General features: G+C 40.8%; 1 protein-coding gene across 3 annotated transcripts in view; it reads right to left on the bottom strand.

Moving 5' to 3' along the window:
* CACHD1 (cache domain containing 1) overlaps nucleotides 1-18,534 on the bottom strand; it is a 205,537-nt gene that overhangs the window by 26,829 nt on the left and 160,174 nt on the right. For all 3 annotated transcript variants that reach the window (XM_081818551.1, XM_081818552.1, XM_081818553.1), the window contains 7 exons: nucleotides 16,019-16,252; nucleotides 11,629-11,778; nucleotides 10,729-10,852; nucleotides 9,788-9,905; nucleotides 5,556-5,724; nucleotides 1,130-1,272; nucleotides 285-466 (listed from right to left, as the gene is read on the bottom strand). In XM_081818551.1, the coding sequence (XP_081674677.1) occupies nucleotides 285-466; nucleotides 1,130-1,272; nucleotides 5,556-5,724; nucleotides 9,788-9,905; nucleotides 10,729-10,852; nucleotides 11,629-11,778; nucleotides 16,019-16,252 (1,120 nt within the window). The remainder of the gene's footprint in view (nucleotides 1-284; nucleotides 467-1,129; nucleotides 1,273-5,555; nucleotides 5,725-9,787; nucleotides 9,906-10,728; nucleotides 10,853-11,628; nucleotides 11,779-16,018; nucleotides 16,253-18,534) is intronic.

The following is an 18,534-nucleotide window of genomic DNA, read 5'->3' as shown; positions in this document are numbered from 1 at the left end:
CATGCAAGGCAGGACTCAAGCAAAAATGCTAGGAATTGAAATAGCCAAGTATAAAACATTTCAGTCTCAAAATTTCAATGAAGAGATAAAAACACTGTCAACAGAGGAAACCCACAAAGCTGTTGTTAATACTGCATTAAAAAAAAAAGACTCAAAAATATGTCTTCACTGCCATGAAAGTATCTTCTTTACTGTGACTGCCTGAAGTTGCTTTATTGTATGTACTTATCGTGTCTCTCCAGGATTTGGGGGAACCTTTGATAATGGAAGCCCCTAAAACTCACCATTGTCTCCTCGTGGGATCAAACGCTTTGTCCATGAGGGAACCAGGATAAATTCTAAGGACACCATTGGGTGTTGCTATGTAACGGCGGACAATGTACGTGTTCAGGCTACTCATTTCCATTTGTGTCATCCATTCATCTGTGACGTGGCTGGTGGCCATTACTTCATTCCTGACAGAGAACTGGGAAACAAAGGAAGACATAGCAGGGATCCTTTAAGACTCACATGAAAAGAGAGTGGGCCGTTGGCAGGGCTTCCCAAAGCTCCCTTGCAGAGAAGCCAAGCCCAATTACTTCTTAAAAATCTTTCCACAGCAGATGGATACAGCCAAACTTGGTGAAAACAAAAGCTTACTGAAACATAGTCAGTGGATGTGTGATTTACTCAATTGTTCATCCTAGCGAGGCTTTCTGCATTTAAGAGGAAAGATCCTATAGTGAAGCATTACACACACATATACACACGCACCCCAGCTAAATCTCTGTTCCTTAAACTTCATCATCATGTTTATCTCAAAAGACCAGAGGGGCACTTTACTTCTTTCCCTTGGGAAAAACGGGGCTGGGAAAGTTCCACTGATCTCTGAATCACACCCCCCCCCCCCCCCACCTAGAAAACCCCTAGTGTATCTAAGGCCTGACAGAGATTCTTCATCTGGTCCAAAGGGCTCCTTAATCCGCCAGAAGGGTCATCGCCAACCAGCCTCCTGGGGGCCACACACGGCCTTTCTGGCTCTCCAGCTGAGCAGCACAGACCCAGAGCTGGGCTTCCTACTTCGCAGGTTGCCTGCCAGGCCCCCTCCCAGGCCTGTACCCCAGAAGCAGGGCCTCGGGCCAGCACTCACTTTGAGCCCCGGGTTAGCAATGAGGCGGGTGTTGTCACTGAGGTAGGCCGTGTAGTGCTCCACCATGCGCTTTGTCTCTGGCTGGCTGAGGTGTTCGTAGGGGGAGGAAAAGCTACCAGCAGACAGCATGACAGTTGGACTTTCTGAAAGACAAGCAAACAAAGCAGGCCTGAGAACGCTGAGACTTCATGTCAGGCCCAAACAAAAGCATCACGGAGGCTCTGCCAATCTGCTAGCCATGGGGGCTTAAAGTCTTCCGTGAGGAAAGCGAAGAACTCAACACTAGAAGGAGCGAAGAAGGAAACAGTCCTTATCCTCTCCCTTCAGGCAGTTTGCAGTCGTGAGTGAACCAGAAGAGACACGTGTACAAATAAATACAAGTGCCTAAAATGGCAAATGCTCAAAATATCTTAGATCTACGGATGACATCTTACACTTCTTAGGATTAAGGAGGCAGCATAGGACATGGAGCCACACTGACGGGGTTGAATCTGGGCTCCACCATTTCCTGGCCATGTGATGTTGGGTAAAGTTGTAATATATGTGATGCTTTTGTCATCTGTGGAGTTGGAAATTATGGCACCAAACTTATAGGTATGGTGAGAAGTACATTAGTTGGTTTATGCAAAGCAAATGAGTCAATAAGTGTAAAGCATGTAGGATGGTGTTGGCACATGACAAATGCCTTGTGAGTGTTAACTACTATTATTCATATTGGTACTGATATTTCAAAAGAAGGAAAAATGGAATAGTGGAGTCAATGCAAAAAAAACAAAAAACAAAAAACTATTCTTACAGACAGGGATAGCCAAACTCGGCATAAACAAAAATTTTGCTGGTCCTACCTAAGAGGAAAACCCAGTTCTCTATTTAAGACAGAAATCCTCACAATGAATTACATTATGAAACAAAAACACTACATCTTTGTCTGTGAAATTTCCCACTGTTCAATTTTATAGTTGTAGAAACTTTCAGAAAGCACTGTCCACAGTCCTGTGTCTCATCTCATTTAAATCTGTCGGTCATTTTTCATTCCTTTTGTTAGTTCTCACTCACAGTGCCTTATTTCCTTGTGGCCTGGCTATCTCTGACTGTGCAGGACACTGTACTTCAAAACAAATTTGTGGAATGAGTCGAGTCCTAACAGGAGCGGGGGAGTCCTTCCTCTAGAAAGGACTGTTACTTGCTTCTGCCAGGCACCAGACCCCAGGATGAGGTAAGGCAGAGACAGCTCTCAACAAAACAACGGGATACTGGCCCAAGTGCTGCACTGTGGGACTTCCATACTCAACTAGTCCACGACTAGTTACTGTGTGAGGTTCCTTAGACCGCTCAGGTGACAGGAACCCCAAGTCAAGGGCTTCTTCAGTTTCAACTCATACTCACTCTGGAGATGTAGTTCTTCAGGACCTCTGCTAAAACGTGTATATGTAGTGGGTGAGAGGGAGGGTTTTCATGTGTTAGCCTCCACATTTGGGGGGTCTTGGATTTGATTTCTGCCTCTCCCCCTAGCCCTAAGAAGCTACTCCCTAAAGCACAGTTTAATTTCCCAGTTGTTTCTTCTGGATTGGTAAATAGGTGCATTGCAAACGTGGCTTTAAATATTGGCTTTCTTCTCTGGTTTCTTATATTCTCCTAGACTTTGGTCTAGTTCCTAGCTATCATGTTAGTTCTTTGAAACTTTTCAGAAAGTTTTTTTTTACTCTCAAGTTTCCATCCATTTTTAATTGTCCTCAGTAGGATAGATCAGAATTACATAGTTTGTCATTATCAGAAGAAAGTGCTTCCAGTGATGCTATGTCTGATTTAATTCTCATGATACCACATGGGACAGCCGGGGAGATTAGTATTATAGTCCTATCAAGGAGAAGAAAACCAGAAGCTTAAAAAGGTTCGGTTGCCTAGCAGCATGCTATGGATTCATGTGCATATGCTCATGGGGCCTTCTGGGCACAGATGCACTAGAGAGAGAGCATTGTCCCTCTCAGAGAGCTTAGGAACCAGCTGGAGACTAGAAATTTTTAAAAAGAGGAAAACAACAGAATAAGAACGATACAATAATGCAATAAATGTCAAAAGGCAATCCATAATACTTCAGGGGCAAAGGAGTAGGGCCAGAGATTAAGGGGAGAGACACTTTGGGAGTGGGCCTTTCTTGTAGTGACAGAGACTGGGCATTTGAGCAGAGGCTGCTGCAGTGACTTGGGTTGAGGGAGAGAAAAAAACCAAGACGCAGGACCCAAAGCTTTGTGTCTAGGAGGTAGACACATAAAGCTACACACATACATGTATACTTAACCGCACTGGATGATGTACACTTAAAAAAATTCCTCTTTGTGTACCAAGACAGACAATGTCCCTCCTTCAGCCCTCCTGATGGGGCTCTGACATAGATTCAACACCTTACTTCAAAATCCCCATCATCGATGAAATTAGACGGAAACCACTTTTTTTGCCATTGTCTCCCTTCTTTTTCATTCCTTTTCCATTATAGTTTGAGTATCCTGCTTCATTTTCATTACCAACTAAACTGTCCTTGATGACCCCTTCACGTTGTCCTGAGGAGGTTCTACCGCCAAGGTGAAGTTGGGTGGTACAGTGGGAAGAATGCCCAGTGAAAGTCAAACCCTGGCCTATGGTCTGTCTGTGTGATCTAGAATTCATCCATTAGTCCTGCATCAAGTCTTTGAGTTGATAAACTCTACGTTTTGTGAGCATCTCTGTGAGGCAGTACTGCCCATCTAGAATATGATGCAATCCTCAAGTGTAATATAAAATTTTCCAGGAGCCACATTCAGTAAAAAGAGGTTAAACTAATTTTCCTAGTGTATTTTATGAAATCCAGTATATCAAAAACATCACTTTACATAAAAATTAAGTGTTTTACATTTAAAGTAAATCTCAGCTTGGACTAGCCACACTTCAGGTGCTCGACAGCCACGTGGCTAGCGGCTACCATTACTGAGCAGTGTAGCTGAAGGGACTGTGCAAAGGAAATTTAAAAAAAATCTAAGCTTGAGCTTTTTTCTCACCCGGCAATATTACTGCACTTCCCGGTCTCAAATTTCAGAACAGTGACCTCATTTTTATCAGCAGTTGTATTGAGCTTGTTCCCACAGCATTTAAGAGAATCATGCCCATGTTGGCTATTTGGTGAGCATTTCTTAAAAATATGAATTAAAGGGCATACATGCTCTTTTGTATAAAAGCAAAAGACAAAACCTCAAAACCTAAATGAAAACAAACAAATGGAAAAGCCAACCTTTTTCGACCGACCTCTTTGGCCTTCCTCAAGTTGTCTACGCTGTTGGAACATGCCGTAGAAGAGACGACTCAGTCTGGCCAGCTCTCCTGATCTCATAACCAGGCAGAAACTCTACAGGATGGAATTTAAAAGATGGAACCCGAACACAAGGGCTCTCGTGTGGAATCTAGACACTGGGGACTTCCATCCTTGATCCTCTTCCTGCCTGTGCCCCTTTCTACTCAGTTTGCCCGTTGCCTAATGAGTCTTAGTGTTTTTGAACCCAAAGAATTTTCAACAGTGAAAAAGAGAATGCCTCTTTTATAGTACTATGAGTACCACGCAAACGCCCAGTATGTGCCTGGCACATGGTGGCACGCAATAAAAGAGGTGGCACCTCGGCATGGGAGGAGTGTGAGTCACATTTCAGCCTTGCTACTATCCTCATCTATAATAGGTCAACGCAAATGATGAAAGCAAAATATATGGTACCTACACAGGTAAATTCCCTTTTCCTTTCTTGCAATTACTTGCCTATTTCCTAAGCTCTTTTTGAAGACAGGGACCCGTGGTAGACACAGATATGCTGCATAGGAATGCCACCCTTAGACCCCCTTTACTATTTCTCCACCTCTTAGCCTCTAGCCCTGTATCCCCTTATCTCCGTATCTCTGTGCTTGCCTCTACTGGGCCATACTGGTGATTCTCTGATGGACTGTCTCCGGGCTACTAAAACCTCTTTGCCTAGCATTAGCAGAAGGCTGAAAGATACAAAGGAATAGGAAAGTCCAGCTCCCTCTCCTGAGTCTGGGCAACCTCTTCAGGGTTATTTACACTCCAGAGCCCCCCTATAGCATTAGGCTGAGGCTGGAACTTCACCTAAAATCCGACTCTTGCTTGCTTTCTCCTCCTTTGCTCTCCTGTTCCCCTCCCTTCTTCCCTCGTTTCTTCTTAGAGCCCATCCTGAATAAATCAACACACAAATCCTCGTCTCGTTATCTGCCCGAGAACTGGATCCAAGGCAAGGCCTCCAATCGTTTTCATGTCTGTAGACCCCAACTGTCACTGCTGCCATCCGGTATCTGGGTTTTTGTGGTCTGGTTTGGTTAATTCAAACCGATACTTACAGTGAGTTGCTACGAGTCAGCCCACAAAGGAAGCTGAAAAGAGCGAGGGCTTTACCTAGAGTGGCCAACTGTTTGAAGTGAAGGCAAGCACTAGGCTGGCCCAGGAGGTCCAGCCGGTGGTAGAGCAGCTTGCTGCTGGGGACAGTGTTGAGGTTCTTCAGTTGCTTGACAGGTATTTCCGGTTGTATCACCACAATACAGAGAATAAAGGAAGTGTCCTGTACCTGGAAAAGTCAATAAAAAATTTCTAACACTATCCTAGAGATAGTGACTTTGCCTACATTATTTTCTGCTCTCTCTCTGTCTCTGTCCCACATAGAAAAATATTTGATGAGTGAATGAAAGCCATGAAGACGGGGTGACAGAAACTATCTCTGGCAAAAGGTTACATTATCTATTTTTTGTTTTCCTTTCTGATTAAGGGAAATTACTGTATGTAACAGAAAATCATGGAGCCAATGAAGGGATTAGAAAGGAATCCCTTTGGGACAGCAACCCCACGCCTCTTTTGCTTCTTTAGGCTAACAAATCCAAGCTGGAACATGGCATAAGAATACAGCACTTCCTTCTGTTTGGGTTTGAAATGCATTTTAAGATACAGAGTTGGTTTTGCAATGAGTATTCCGAGAATTGACTGTTTTGAAAGCCAATTATGAAAATACACATGCAGCTCATACAGAATCTGGTTTATTCATGTATTCCTAATGCTTTCTCCTTTCCTGGATGGAGATGAACAGGATCTCAGACTCATGAAAAGTCCAAATCCCATGGCTCCCTCACAAAGGCTGCTTGACTTGTCATTTCAGACCGCAGGAGGTAAACATTCTAGAGCTTAGCCTAATTTATTAAGCTCATATGTACAAATAGGAGTACTTCCAAGTTCACTTTGCTCTTAGACGCTTAAACGAAGTTATTGGGAAGAGTGTCCACCAAAGAATAAAAAAACAAACAAACAAACAAAAAACCCCGCAATCTACTTAATTCTAGCTCCTTAACTTAAAAATACAAGATAGCCAAACTTCTGTAAGTTCATTATATAAGGAGACAGGCAGATTCTATTTAAAAGATGGTTGGTCAATAAAGGGAACGTGTGATAACCAGCTAAGTTAAAACTAAAGGACAGTGAGAACTAAAGCAGCCCAAAGGATTTACTTCATGATCAAGGAGAAATTTTTAAGTAGGCAGGTTAGAGTTAAGTGTAATTTAGGGTTTATGAAGATGGTTGCAGGATCTTTTTCAACACAGGAGAAATTTGCATCTCTGTGGGATTGCTTTCAAGTACTGCTGCCAAGGATATTCAGTTAGATTAGCAAATTTAATTCTTTTCGCCCACCGCCTCCATTAGAAAATGATAGCATCCCATAGTGGCATTTACGATTTCCTGTCTCACATAGCCATCCTTTGTTTCCTGCATTACATGTTCCAAGGAGCCAAAAGACAAGAACTTGGCCAGAGAGACCAGAATGTAATTGTTAGAATAGGGTCTATCCTGTTAGGAGATAAATTAAAAGGTCCCCTAAGCGTCCAAAAGCAATACTTCAGAAATAGTTCCTCGCTGGAAAGGAAAACGGATTTTTCTTTTTTTTTTTTTTAAGATTTTATTTATTTATTTATTTGACAAAGAGAGAGATAGCGAGAGCAGGGACACAAGCAGGGGGAGTGGGAGAAGGAGAAGCAGGCTTCCCGCGGAGCAGGGAGCCCGATGCGGGGCTCGATCCCAGGACCCTGGGATCATGACCTGAGCCAAAGGCAGAGGCTTAACGAATGAGCCACCCAGGCACCTGAGAAAACGGATTTACAATACAGGTCTTTTTTATCATGTTCTTAGCTGAAAAAAATAGTCTTTGCATTAAGGAACCAAAATATATCTATAAGGGCTCTCCATGATTGGGGAGTGGTTTTTTTTTTTTTTTTTCACTGATTGCCCTTGGGATTCATGTTTTGAAGTGAGCCATGCCTGCGTCACACAGGAACACAGTAATACCTTCTGAAGGCAATCCTTTCTTCTGGCTCAGTATGCAGCCTCCTCACATGCTCAAAGATGGACTTGGGCTGCACAGTGACAGAGTAGTAATCTCTTAGCGCTGCTAACATAATCTCTCACATTCTATTTAAATTAATTCAGTGAAATAATCCATCAGTATCGGCTCTATCTATGGATGCTAAGCAGTTTAAATAATCATTCGCAACACAAGCTAAATCTATTTGAATTACATTTAGTAGAAGAATCCATTTTATTCCTGAAGACAAGAGGAGTATCTGCTCCCCTGCCCCCAAAAGTAACAAAAAAGAACTTAAAATTATTTGTTCATATTGCTAGGTAACCAGGCCAGCCTCTTTAACGTCTATCTCATTATTTATTACCTCTTTAATTTTTCACTTAATAGTGATGTTCTTGACAACTTTGGAATTCTGAGAAAGCTAACTACATGATCATATCCATTTGGCTACAGAGAATGGCCAAAATTCATCGATACCACTGAAGAAAATCTTAAGAAGGTAATACTTCTTTCCAAAATGTTAACAGTGGGTTTATTCACTGTGCAAAAAAGGTCTTAAAAATGCTCATATCTCCTTCTTTCTCTTTATTTTCTTAAGGATTTTATTTTTAAGTAATCTCCACACATGGGACTCGAACTCACAACCCTGAGATCAAGATTGCATGCTCCACCAACTGAGCCAGCCAGGTGCCCCATCCTTCTTTCTCTTTTAATGCTAAAAAAATATTAAGGGAGATATTTTCTTGGGATGCAAATGAGTTGCTTTCAATCAGGACATACTAGAGATAAACAACCTCCAATTTCAAATATAAAAAGTATTTTTCAATGAAGTACTCTGGGGTGTGGTTTACCCTTTCTGATCTGAAAATTAAGCAATTCATCCTTATGTTAAAATGTATAAAAATAAGGGTAGATGGTGCAATCATTCTTAAAAAAATTCTGAAAATGAGCTGAGTTTCAAAATAGACTTTGACCATTCTCAAATCTGCGTTACCAAACAATAAAATATCAGTAGAATTAGGCTTGTAAATTGTGCATTTCTCAAAAGATTTCATTTATTATTTTGTTTGCTTTTGTTTCCCTTGTAGAAATCAATGTTGCCATAATTATGCTTTAAGAATGGAACCAGAAGAAGAAAAAAAGAACGGAACAAGAAGGTCGGAGGAGAGTCCTATCTAAAGGCATGTTGGCTACTTCCAAATTCCTGTCATCCCAATTCCTATCATTCCAGACACAGACACTGGATCAAGTTGTCTGTCTGCATCCACCACTAGACTGGATGCTCTCTGAGGGCAGAGAAAGTATCCTTCCTCTTTATCCTTCTTAGCTCACTGGAAATGTTCAGTAAGTCATTCTTAAAGGGATGAATATGTAGATCCATTTGGAGACCGTGGGTTAAACACGAGATATGGCCAAGTAAGGGAATCTCTAATATGACTGCATTTTAAGTTGCGTGATTAAAAGTTGATGATAAAAAAATCAAAGTCCACTCTGCTTTTGGTCAATTACAGTATGAAGGGCCCCATAATAGCATTTCTTTTCGGCTGGTAAGAGGGAGTAAAGGGCAGCAACATGAATAACGTGGGCAGTGTGTGCTCAAACCTCTGACTCCTTGGTCAGAGGCTATCTGAATGAGGCTCGTCAAAGGACACTGAAGGAAGGCCACAGGTGGTCACTTAACTGTCCATCTGCTGGTGGTGAATATGAATAATTCAGCTTTGCCTTGAAGAATGTCAGTAGAGGGCATTTATGCTTTCGTATTTCCTTTTCAACCCCTAACTTTCACAATCTGTGTTTAAAATGATAAACAAAACAAAACAACAACAATAACAAAAAAACACCTCACTGGATATAATCTAAAATCTATATATTGATAGGAGGACTGTTCAAACAAGTTTGGTCCATCAACACGGTCCAACGCTACACAGCCATTAAACATGCATGCACATGCCCAGCTAGAGATACCTGTGTATGAATAAAGAATGTTCTGGAAACTGGTAAAAGTGGTGGCTTCGGGGGAATGGCAGGTCAAGGGTAGGAGAGAGGGAAGGGCAAAGTTGACTTTTTCCTTTGTAACCTTTTATACAGTTTAACTTATTCCACATGAACAATGATTCGTTTTACAAACAAAAAAGGAAAAAAAAATTATAGGACATCTGTGGAATCTCTTCTTTTTCCCATTGCTCTAAAATTAATTAGCAACATTATCAGACCGAAGTTCCCAGGAATTCCCGCATAAATGGCAGTGCACTCTCCAGCTCCTCAGGCAAAGCGTCCTGCAACTCACCATCTTCCAGGCATAGCTCACATTATAGGCCTCCTTTCCGGTGGCTCTCAGCTTGTTTATATGCCAAGACAGGGATGAATTCACAGGGACTGCGATGATCTGACTGCCCAGAGGGAGGCTGCGTTGGCAACAGAATGAAATACTTCAGGCAAAAGATAGAATTAAGCACTTAATTAAAGGCAGGGAAGAAGCTGTGAGTCAATGACCACCTCCTGATTTTGAAAAGCAATAAAGCTCATCACTTTTGAAAGAGATAATGTGAAATTTTCAATTTCGTAAAAGCATGATGTCAGCTCAGCACTAAAATATTCCTTGCTCTCTACGCCTGCCCCCCTCCAAATTCTAATTCTTTCCAGAGACAAACTTGTCTCGAATCACTGTCATTAATTTACAACCAATGAGCACAAAGACCCATTCTCTATAGGTTACCATCTGCCAAAATAATGTATCATGGTTAGAAAAAATCCAATCTGTTTTTTATTTCAAAAGAAAACGTTGTATATGATTGTGCTGTCAACTTGGAATGGACACTATTTTGCCAAACTATTTTTCTGGCATGCTGGAAAGCTGGTCCTCAACTTAACCTTTTATTTTGCCAACATTTTTCAATTTAGTACAACTGGAGTTTTTCTTAAATGGGGTAACATATATCTGATTTTACAATTAATGGAAACGTGAACATAGAATCTGATTTACAAAACATTTTCCCTAAATAATAGTTTTAAGAGAACTTACCTGTTGTTACACAAAGTAAATAAAATTTTATTTTAGTTACTATTCTTATGAAAAATTTACTGAGTATACTTTTAATAACATTAGTTTATATATTTGTTTTATACCCTATAATAAACACTCATATTTGACCTCAAGAGGTCCTATTTTTCAGAAAAAAAAACAAAAAACAATAAACCCAAATACTACAACTTTCACCTTTTCCTTACCTTAGGATATTTTGCCGAACCAACTCAAATTTGGGGATATTTTCATAATGAATGATGTCAGTATGAAGTGGGGGTTCTGATAGTAAATATGGCCTGGTAAGAGATGGGTGCATAAGTGTATACCCTGAAATAAGAAAACAAAAATACATGCTATGGGAAACACGCTGTAGGAAGTACGGATTCTAATATAAGTGCCTATCATACATTTGAAATGTGGGATACTCTGGGATGACTGCCCAATACGCAACATCTCAGTACGCAGGTCACCAGTCCAAGAAAAACTGAATTTGTTTTATGCGTTCTTGCATAACTCTTGAAGTACAGAAAGATGCATTACAGAACAACTGTCTAATCAAGAATATCTTGGAGGTACTGGTCATTGGGGTTTTTTCTATAAAAATGTTCTAATCTATTACATAAACTTTAATGCCAGTGAATTTAAAGATAATGATATAGAAAAATAAAATCCAAAGGATCACTTTCTATATGTCATTCAATCCTCAAGTCTAATTTCTTGATGTTTAAGTAACTGTTACCTACTCCTTAGCACAACACAGAAACAAATGAGGTTTTGTTTTGTTTGTTTTTTTTAAGAGAGAGAGAATCATAAGCATGCTCCATGCCAGCATGGAGCTCAATCTCATGACCCTGAGATCATGACTTGAGCCAAAATCAAGAATCGGATGCTTAACCGACTGAGCGCCCCAGGTGCCCCTAGAAACAAATGCATCATTTTTAGATTCATTTATGGTTTCCATTACAAATGAGCAGTTCTAGTCTCACTATTTTTCTATAAATAATGTAATTTTCTTACTTTGTTAGTATCAGAATATCTACAGATTATTTTCTTCAGGTTACAAAAAAGTCATTCTTTGCCATGATTAATTTTTAGCAGATTACCTTTGTCATCTATGAGAAAAGTATAGGAAGCCAAAGAATCTTGGTAATACGTCACGTCTTCAAGGATGTAAGCCAAGTTCACGTCCACACCTACAATTCCCAGGAGTAGGTTTCCAAAATAACAGGGTTTACTTACAGTCATTATCAAACCTATGGGTTAAAAACAAAACAATCCAAAGGATAGCAGAGAAGGCACTGAACAAAGACTGGAGCTATCCTCTAGTGAATCACGAAGGCTACGATCTGCTATCTAAATTCTGCTTGGAAGAGGTGACCTGTGTGATCTAGGAGCCAACCACTGCCTCTGCAGACAGCATAAGTGAACAAGACTGTGGGGCATGGAAAGTCTTCTGTGGGGTTCAGATACCACAGTTAATTTTGGAGGCAATTTATACATTTTCCACTATTTCTTCACCTAAACGGCAGGACAGTCCAGATCAGAGCAAAACAGCAGCATTTACTACATGATTCTGTTTTCTCAACTGGGGAAGAGTCAACGGAATGTGAAAGACCACTGGACAAGGACTCTGAGAATTTGGGTTCTAGCCTAGCTGTGCCCCTTTATGTACTGTACATAAGACATGGATATAACTTCTCTGAGCCTCGGTTTCCACATCTGTTTAAAGAACACAGTGGTAACTGCTTTACTGATTTTTAGGGGTAAACCAGAAGAGATTATTTCATTAATATAACCTATCAAAAGACAAAAAGATGAAGCGAAAAAACCTGGAAAGGTACAGAATCTAATAAGATCTGACCAATTACAACTCCAAGCAGCTCAAGGAGACACTAAGTTTCCAAAGGAATCTATTTCTAGTCACGGGGGTTCTGAGGTCCTTAACTTTTACCTAAAGGGCTAGCCAGTAGATGCTTTGGACCAGTTTCTGTTGCATATACTTAAAAAAAAAAAAAAAAGCTTTAAAAATATAAATGGCATTCTCAGCTCACAGGCCATACAAAAACAATGGGATAATCAGGACAGGGAAAAGCAAAGGCAAAGAAAATGTACAAGAGGAGAGAGCGTGAGTAGTGGGCTGAGTGCGTGGCCCTGAGCATCAGGACAGCGGGGCTCTCCTCCTGGCTCTCCTACTGAGTTAAGTGGCACCACCTCTCTGAACTGGGTCTCTTCATGTGTCAGAGACAGAACGATCTCTAGCACCTGGAGCAGTGCCACAATCCTATGGTTCTAAATAAAACTCGAAACAAGAAGATGGATGGTTTCTCTCCATCTTACACTTGTATTTTCCTGCACTTAATGGCAGGTTCACGCCTTAGCAGCATATCAGAAAGCCATTCTTCTATCAACATCCAGAAAAGGGATTTGGATACTTGAAGACTCCTGCAAAAAACAGACTTCCACACAGAGAAACCCATGGAGGTCCACTCAAAGTATTATTGAACTTGCTGTGGTCGCAAAGGCCAATGAAATGTATCACTTGGTAGGAGGAAGTAACACTGAAAAACTTTGTGAGAAGTTATGCCCAGTTATAAGGTAAGTTCTGGGGATGTAATATACAGCCTGGTGACTATAGTTAACAATACTGTATCGTGTATTTGAAAGCCGCTAAGAGAACAGTTCTTAGAAGTTCTCATCACAAGAAAAAAAATGTTTATGCAAGGTGACGAATGTTAACTAATCTTACTGTGGTGATCATGTCACAATATATACATATATCAAATCATTATGTTGTATACCTAAAAGGAATGCATTGTTTTATGTCAATTATAAATCAGTAAAACAGGAAACAAGAAAAGTTGTGTGCTATTATAATTTCAAAGGCATTCTTTAGGCAGTCAACAGAAGGTTTTAAAAATGTATTTTAAGGAGGTTTTTGCCCAGGTATCCCTGGACAAATGGGTTATAAATGATGGGAGCAGCGCTTGACGGCTAGGACAGAGACAGAGGTCATAACCTGCATGCCATGCTCCCCTGGGCTTGTGTCTAAGATTAAAGCCGTTTTCATAGAGCAGTGAAGTACAACAGAAATACTCTGAGACCATATGCTCACTTCAGATTTCTTTGGCTATGTTGCGAACAAGCCTGAAAAAAGAAACACAATCTTACTTTTCAATTATCAACTCGGAGAGAAGACCGTTCATTCCATTGTGGCAAATAAAGTATGCTAAGCTCTTGTTACCCTTAATGAAATCCCTAAATGCCCTCTCTACTTTAACCTAAAGTACACAGATTTACTTGTTAAAAGAAGTACGTCCAGTCACCAATATTTTAATCTGTGGGGGTTTTGAATGACAGCCATGTAAAAACATGGGATTCCCTAGGCTCAGCATCCCCGTGTTGTGGAGTTAGAAGAGATGCCACCCACTCGTTCTGGGGACTGAAAATACAAACATGAAAGGCATGCTCTAGTAGAGGAATGGGACAGACCAGTAAAGGAGTCGCTGAAGTACACCATAGAGGATTCAGAGAATAGGCCCTGAGGACTACACTTTGGAAAGCATCAGCCAACAAGGAACCGAAGATTTGCCCACAATTTGACTGAAAGCCTTTGGGTAACTCTTGGGGTGGTAGAGGTGAATTTTATAAAAGGTCCTACTCTACCTGATATCACTAATGGTAACAGGATTTGACTGCATAAAACCCCGAGCTTGTACAGGACTCGGTTTCCACATCTGCCTTTGTTCCTTTGACACAGTATTAACATGATTCATTGATCTGTCTTTCTCTTATCAGACTTACATGCTTGTTGAGGGTGGGATGTGTGCCTTACCCATCATTGCCTGACACAAGGCTTGGCTGGCACTCAATACTGTGAGCTAGATGCATAAAAGGTCACTTGGATTTACAGCTCAACATTTCCCTATGAAAGGAAATAACCTTATCCAAAAGTGGGAGTTTCTATACTATCCACATCTGTGGGCTCTGCCAGAATTAGGAAGGATAAAAAACATTGACGTGTAGCAGAGGTTACCATATTTCTTCCTTATGGAAAAAACCTGTTTACCTAATTTCTAGAAAACATACTCTCTAGGCCTTTTTATACATGAGTTTTGTAGGGATATCTGTATTTGTGAGAGTTCCTAGTTACTGGAACATAAAAATAGGATCTTATGTGGTGATGGTATCTGTCTGGCTAGTAATCAGCTTCCTCGTCCCTCCTCTCTGTCAGAGAAGAAAGGGAAGCATGTTGGGGAAAGGATAAACAAGAATATGAGGAGGGAATGAAAAAGGTTGTACTTTTACTGATCATATATGTTGGCCAGCCTTTACTCTAGGTGCTTCACATATATTAGTGCATGTCGTCTTCACAACTGCCTTGACAGAAATATTCTTCCCATTTCATAGACCAGGAAAATTAATCATGTGAAGGTTAAACACTTTACCCAACATCATATGAATAACTTGTGACATCAGGATGATGATGATGATGATGAGAGTCATAATAAAAAGATAATAAATCAACAAGAGCAGTAATGATTGTTGAGAGGTATGCCAGGCACCAATAAGTCTAATAGATTTAGAGGTTTATCATTGAATAGAATAGAGGTTTATCATTGCATTTCTTACCTCTTTGCCTATTAAACACTTGCCAAAGTCTCATGGAACTAAATGGAAGAATTATGTATTGCATTTAGTGATGCCCCCAAACCCTGTGCCTAAAAGATATATTATATGAAAGACATTATTATATTTTAAACAGGTGACCAAATGGGAATGAATGAATGCGATTAAATAAATGATCAAGGACCACAATTTAAGAGGTAGAGCGGGGCTTGAAAACCCCTTATTGCCAAACCTGTATTGTCTGACCACCCCATGTTGCTTTACCTTTCAGGCTGAATCCTAATCATTTCTGAGATCTACCACCTGCCCTGCAAAGTCACTCTTTTGTTTCAGTTCAACAACTTGTGGATATGAGGGAATCCTCAGTAAGCCCCTCCAATAAACAGACCCATTATGTTGACTGAGGCTAGGGCAATGTGATAAAAATCGGGCTGGGGATTTCTGCTCTAAGATACAGTGCTACTGGACTGATGGCAGAGGGCTGCACCACCCTCTGACCAGAGACAGGGATGACCGCTCCGCTTGCCTGTCCAGACCCTCTCATGCTCACGGATAAGTGTTGGACAACATTTAAAAGTTACTGTCTTGGTGGACTTGTGTCCATTTCTTTTTTTTTTAAAGATTTTATTTATTTACTTGACAGAGAGAATGAGAGAGAGAGCACATGAGAGGGGGGAGGGTCAGAGGGAGAAGCAGACTCCCTGCCGAGCAGGGAGCCCGATGCGGGACTCGATCCAGGGACTCCAGGATCATGACCTGAGCCGAAGGCAGTCGCTTAACCAACTGAGCCACCCAGGCGCCCGACTTGTGTCCATTTCTTTTCCCCTTTCTTTAGTAGGGGAAAGAAAGGACTTTCCCCAGACTCACCATCTCCCATCTCGTCAGAGAAGGGAAGGCTAAAGACCGCTTCATCAATCATCCGGTTGGGAAGGTTGGTATAGAACCTGCCGACCGTGGTCTCCAGGTTACTCAGCTGGTTCAGCACCATCATGCTCCCCTTAATCACAGGCAAGGCTGTCCGGTCCAGCACGCCATACTTCCCTGAGTTCTGTTCAGCCAGATCTCTCAGAAAAGCCAGCTCTTTTAAACCAGTCACCCCATCTGAAATGTTGAAAGCCAAAGGTAGACAGTGTAAACCAAAGTGGTGTATATCCCTACAATAACCTTGCCATTTAGATTTAATAAGGGCACAGATAAAATCCTGCAATGCCAAAGGGGTCTTGCAGAGTCAACCTGGACCCAGACACAGTTACCAATTCTTGCTGAGGAACATAGCATGAGGCAGTCTTTCCTCAAACAGTCAAGAGGGCAAAGGGATTCTTCAAAAGGCAATGATGAAAACCACATGAGTAAAAATAAAGGAGCCCCATTTGGCAACGATATGTTCTCCCCTAAAAGCTTAATTTTTCTGCATTTAAAATTTGAAAGTAAAAGTAGTGATTAACAAGTCTGCATTTAAATTAGATGAAGCTGTAAGAGTTTTAAAGGATAGAGGTTTATCATTGCATTTCTTACCTCTTTGCCTATTAAACACTTGCCAAAGTCTCATGGAACTAAATGGAAGAATTATGTATTGCATTTAGTGATGCCCTCAAACCCTGTGTCTTTAAGCTCATTTTAATTACAAATGCTTTCATGCTTGATACTGTTAGGACAGTACTGGATTTGATTTATTTAATGTGTATTTTCTACGTTTAAGGGGTTTTAAAAACTTTGTAAAAGATTTAGGCATACTGGGATGTATTGTTCTACAACATCTGTAATCTATAGCATAAAAATAAATTTAATAAACCTTTTTAAAAATTTTGGTTTGCTATTGTTGGAACACAGTCAAAAGGATTACTAACTGATCCCATATGGGTGCCATTGTAAACAAATTCAAATGATCTCAGTCACTACTGAGATTCTACCAATGAGTTTTAAATAGGCTTTGCCTCATGTTCTTTAACTATTTAGCCTTTAAAAAAACATAACAAAACTGAAGAGTTCATGGTTCACCTACCTTATGTGACTTTATCATTTCTAACTAAGGAGTGTGTATACTTCTAGCCTGAAGTCCATTTCTAAAGTCATGCAAGGATCTAACGCATATAATTTCCTTCTTAACATACTGTATTTAGATAACTTGGATTTTGCTGGGGCAATGATGCTAAGAAGTCAGAACCAGGTCCTTGCTCCCTTTCTTTGATATGAGTGGAGACAGGGGAGATGAGTGGTACATTCCAGAGTAAAAAAAAAAAAAAATCACAAAAGCCATGATTGATCCCTGGCCTTATACTCTTGAGAAGCTCCCAGAAGTGAATGATAAAAGGAGACAACTCAAGACAATAAACACATTTCCTTTCTTTGTCATGTACTGTTTGACTCTCTCAAATGTAAAAGAAAAGTAACAAATGGGAACATCTGCTAGGCAAAGAATAGCATGGGACAGGTTATCAAAGATTGTCTATTTTATGTACTACATCATGATATGAGTGGTAAAGGTGGCAGTGGGCTGGCAAGACGGGTAAGTATGGTAGATGGTTCTATCACCAATATGGTCATCCTGGAGACTACATTTCCGGGAAATCCTTTCCTCTATGTTTCTAGGTTAAAGGTGGCCAAAACTGAAGTGCTAGAGATTTGAGAGGTGAAACAGACACAGAGGGACCAGCATGTTCCAGTTTGTCTTACCCTTCCCCAATCTGCATTCAGTTCCCTTTCTCAGCTGCTGGCTGGCTTGCTCAACAAGGGTAACCCTGGGCTCATTCCAGATGTTTCAGTGACAGTCTACAGGGGTACAGCAGGTATGAAGAACCAACAACCTCCTGTAGACTTCTACGCAGACCTCCTAAGTGGTCTTCAATGTTCCTAGCTTTCAGACATCCCCACAAGCTCCAACCCATACCAGAGCTGGTTACTAAATACTGGCTTGTCAACTCCTGTTTCTGGATCTTTACTTTCTCAATTTTCTCAGTTGTGTACACTCTAATTCTGGTAATAAATTCATTACATCCAAATTCTCATAGTGGCCCTGCTTCCCTACCTGAAGCCTGATTGACAGAGTAAGGGAATGTGTCAACCTTAGTGAACAATGCTCACAGACAGCATTTGGAGAGGGAAACCCGGCAGTGAGGATGTTGTGTCTAGCTAGATTAAAGGGAGAAGAAAGAAGAGATAAGGGTGGTCAGAGGGAAGTACCCAGAGGTTTTAAAAGACTGTCATTCGATGGACTCTGAAAAGCAAACTGAGGGTTCTGGAGGGGAGGGGGTTGGGAGGATGGGTTAGCCTGGTGGTGGGTATTGAGGAGGGCACGTTCTGCATGGAGCACTGGGTGTTATGCACAAACAATGAATCATGGAACACTTCATCTAAAACTAATGATGTAATGTATGGGGATTAAC

This window comes from Leptonychotes weddellii, chromosome 4 (assembly GCF_054177405.1).
Source record: "Leptonychotes weddellii isolate Sample4059 chromosome 4, ASM5417740v2, whole genome shotgun sequence".
Classification (NCBI taxonomy): domain Eukaryota; kingdom Metazoa; phylum Chordata; class Mammalia; order Carnivora; family Phocidae; genus Leptonychotes; species Leptonychotes weddellii.
Note: the sequence above shows the minus strand (reverse complement) of the source record. Positions and strands in the feature narration are given on the sequence as shown.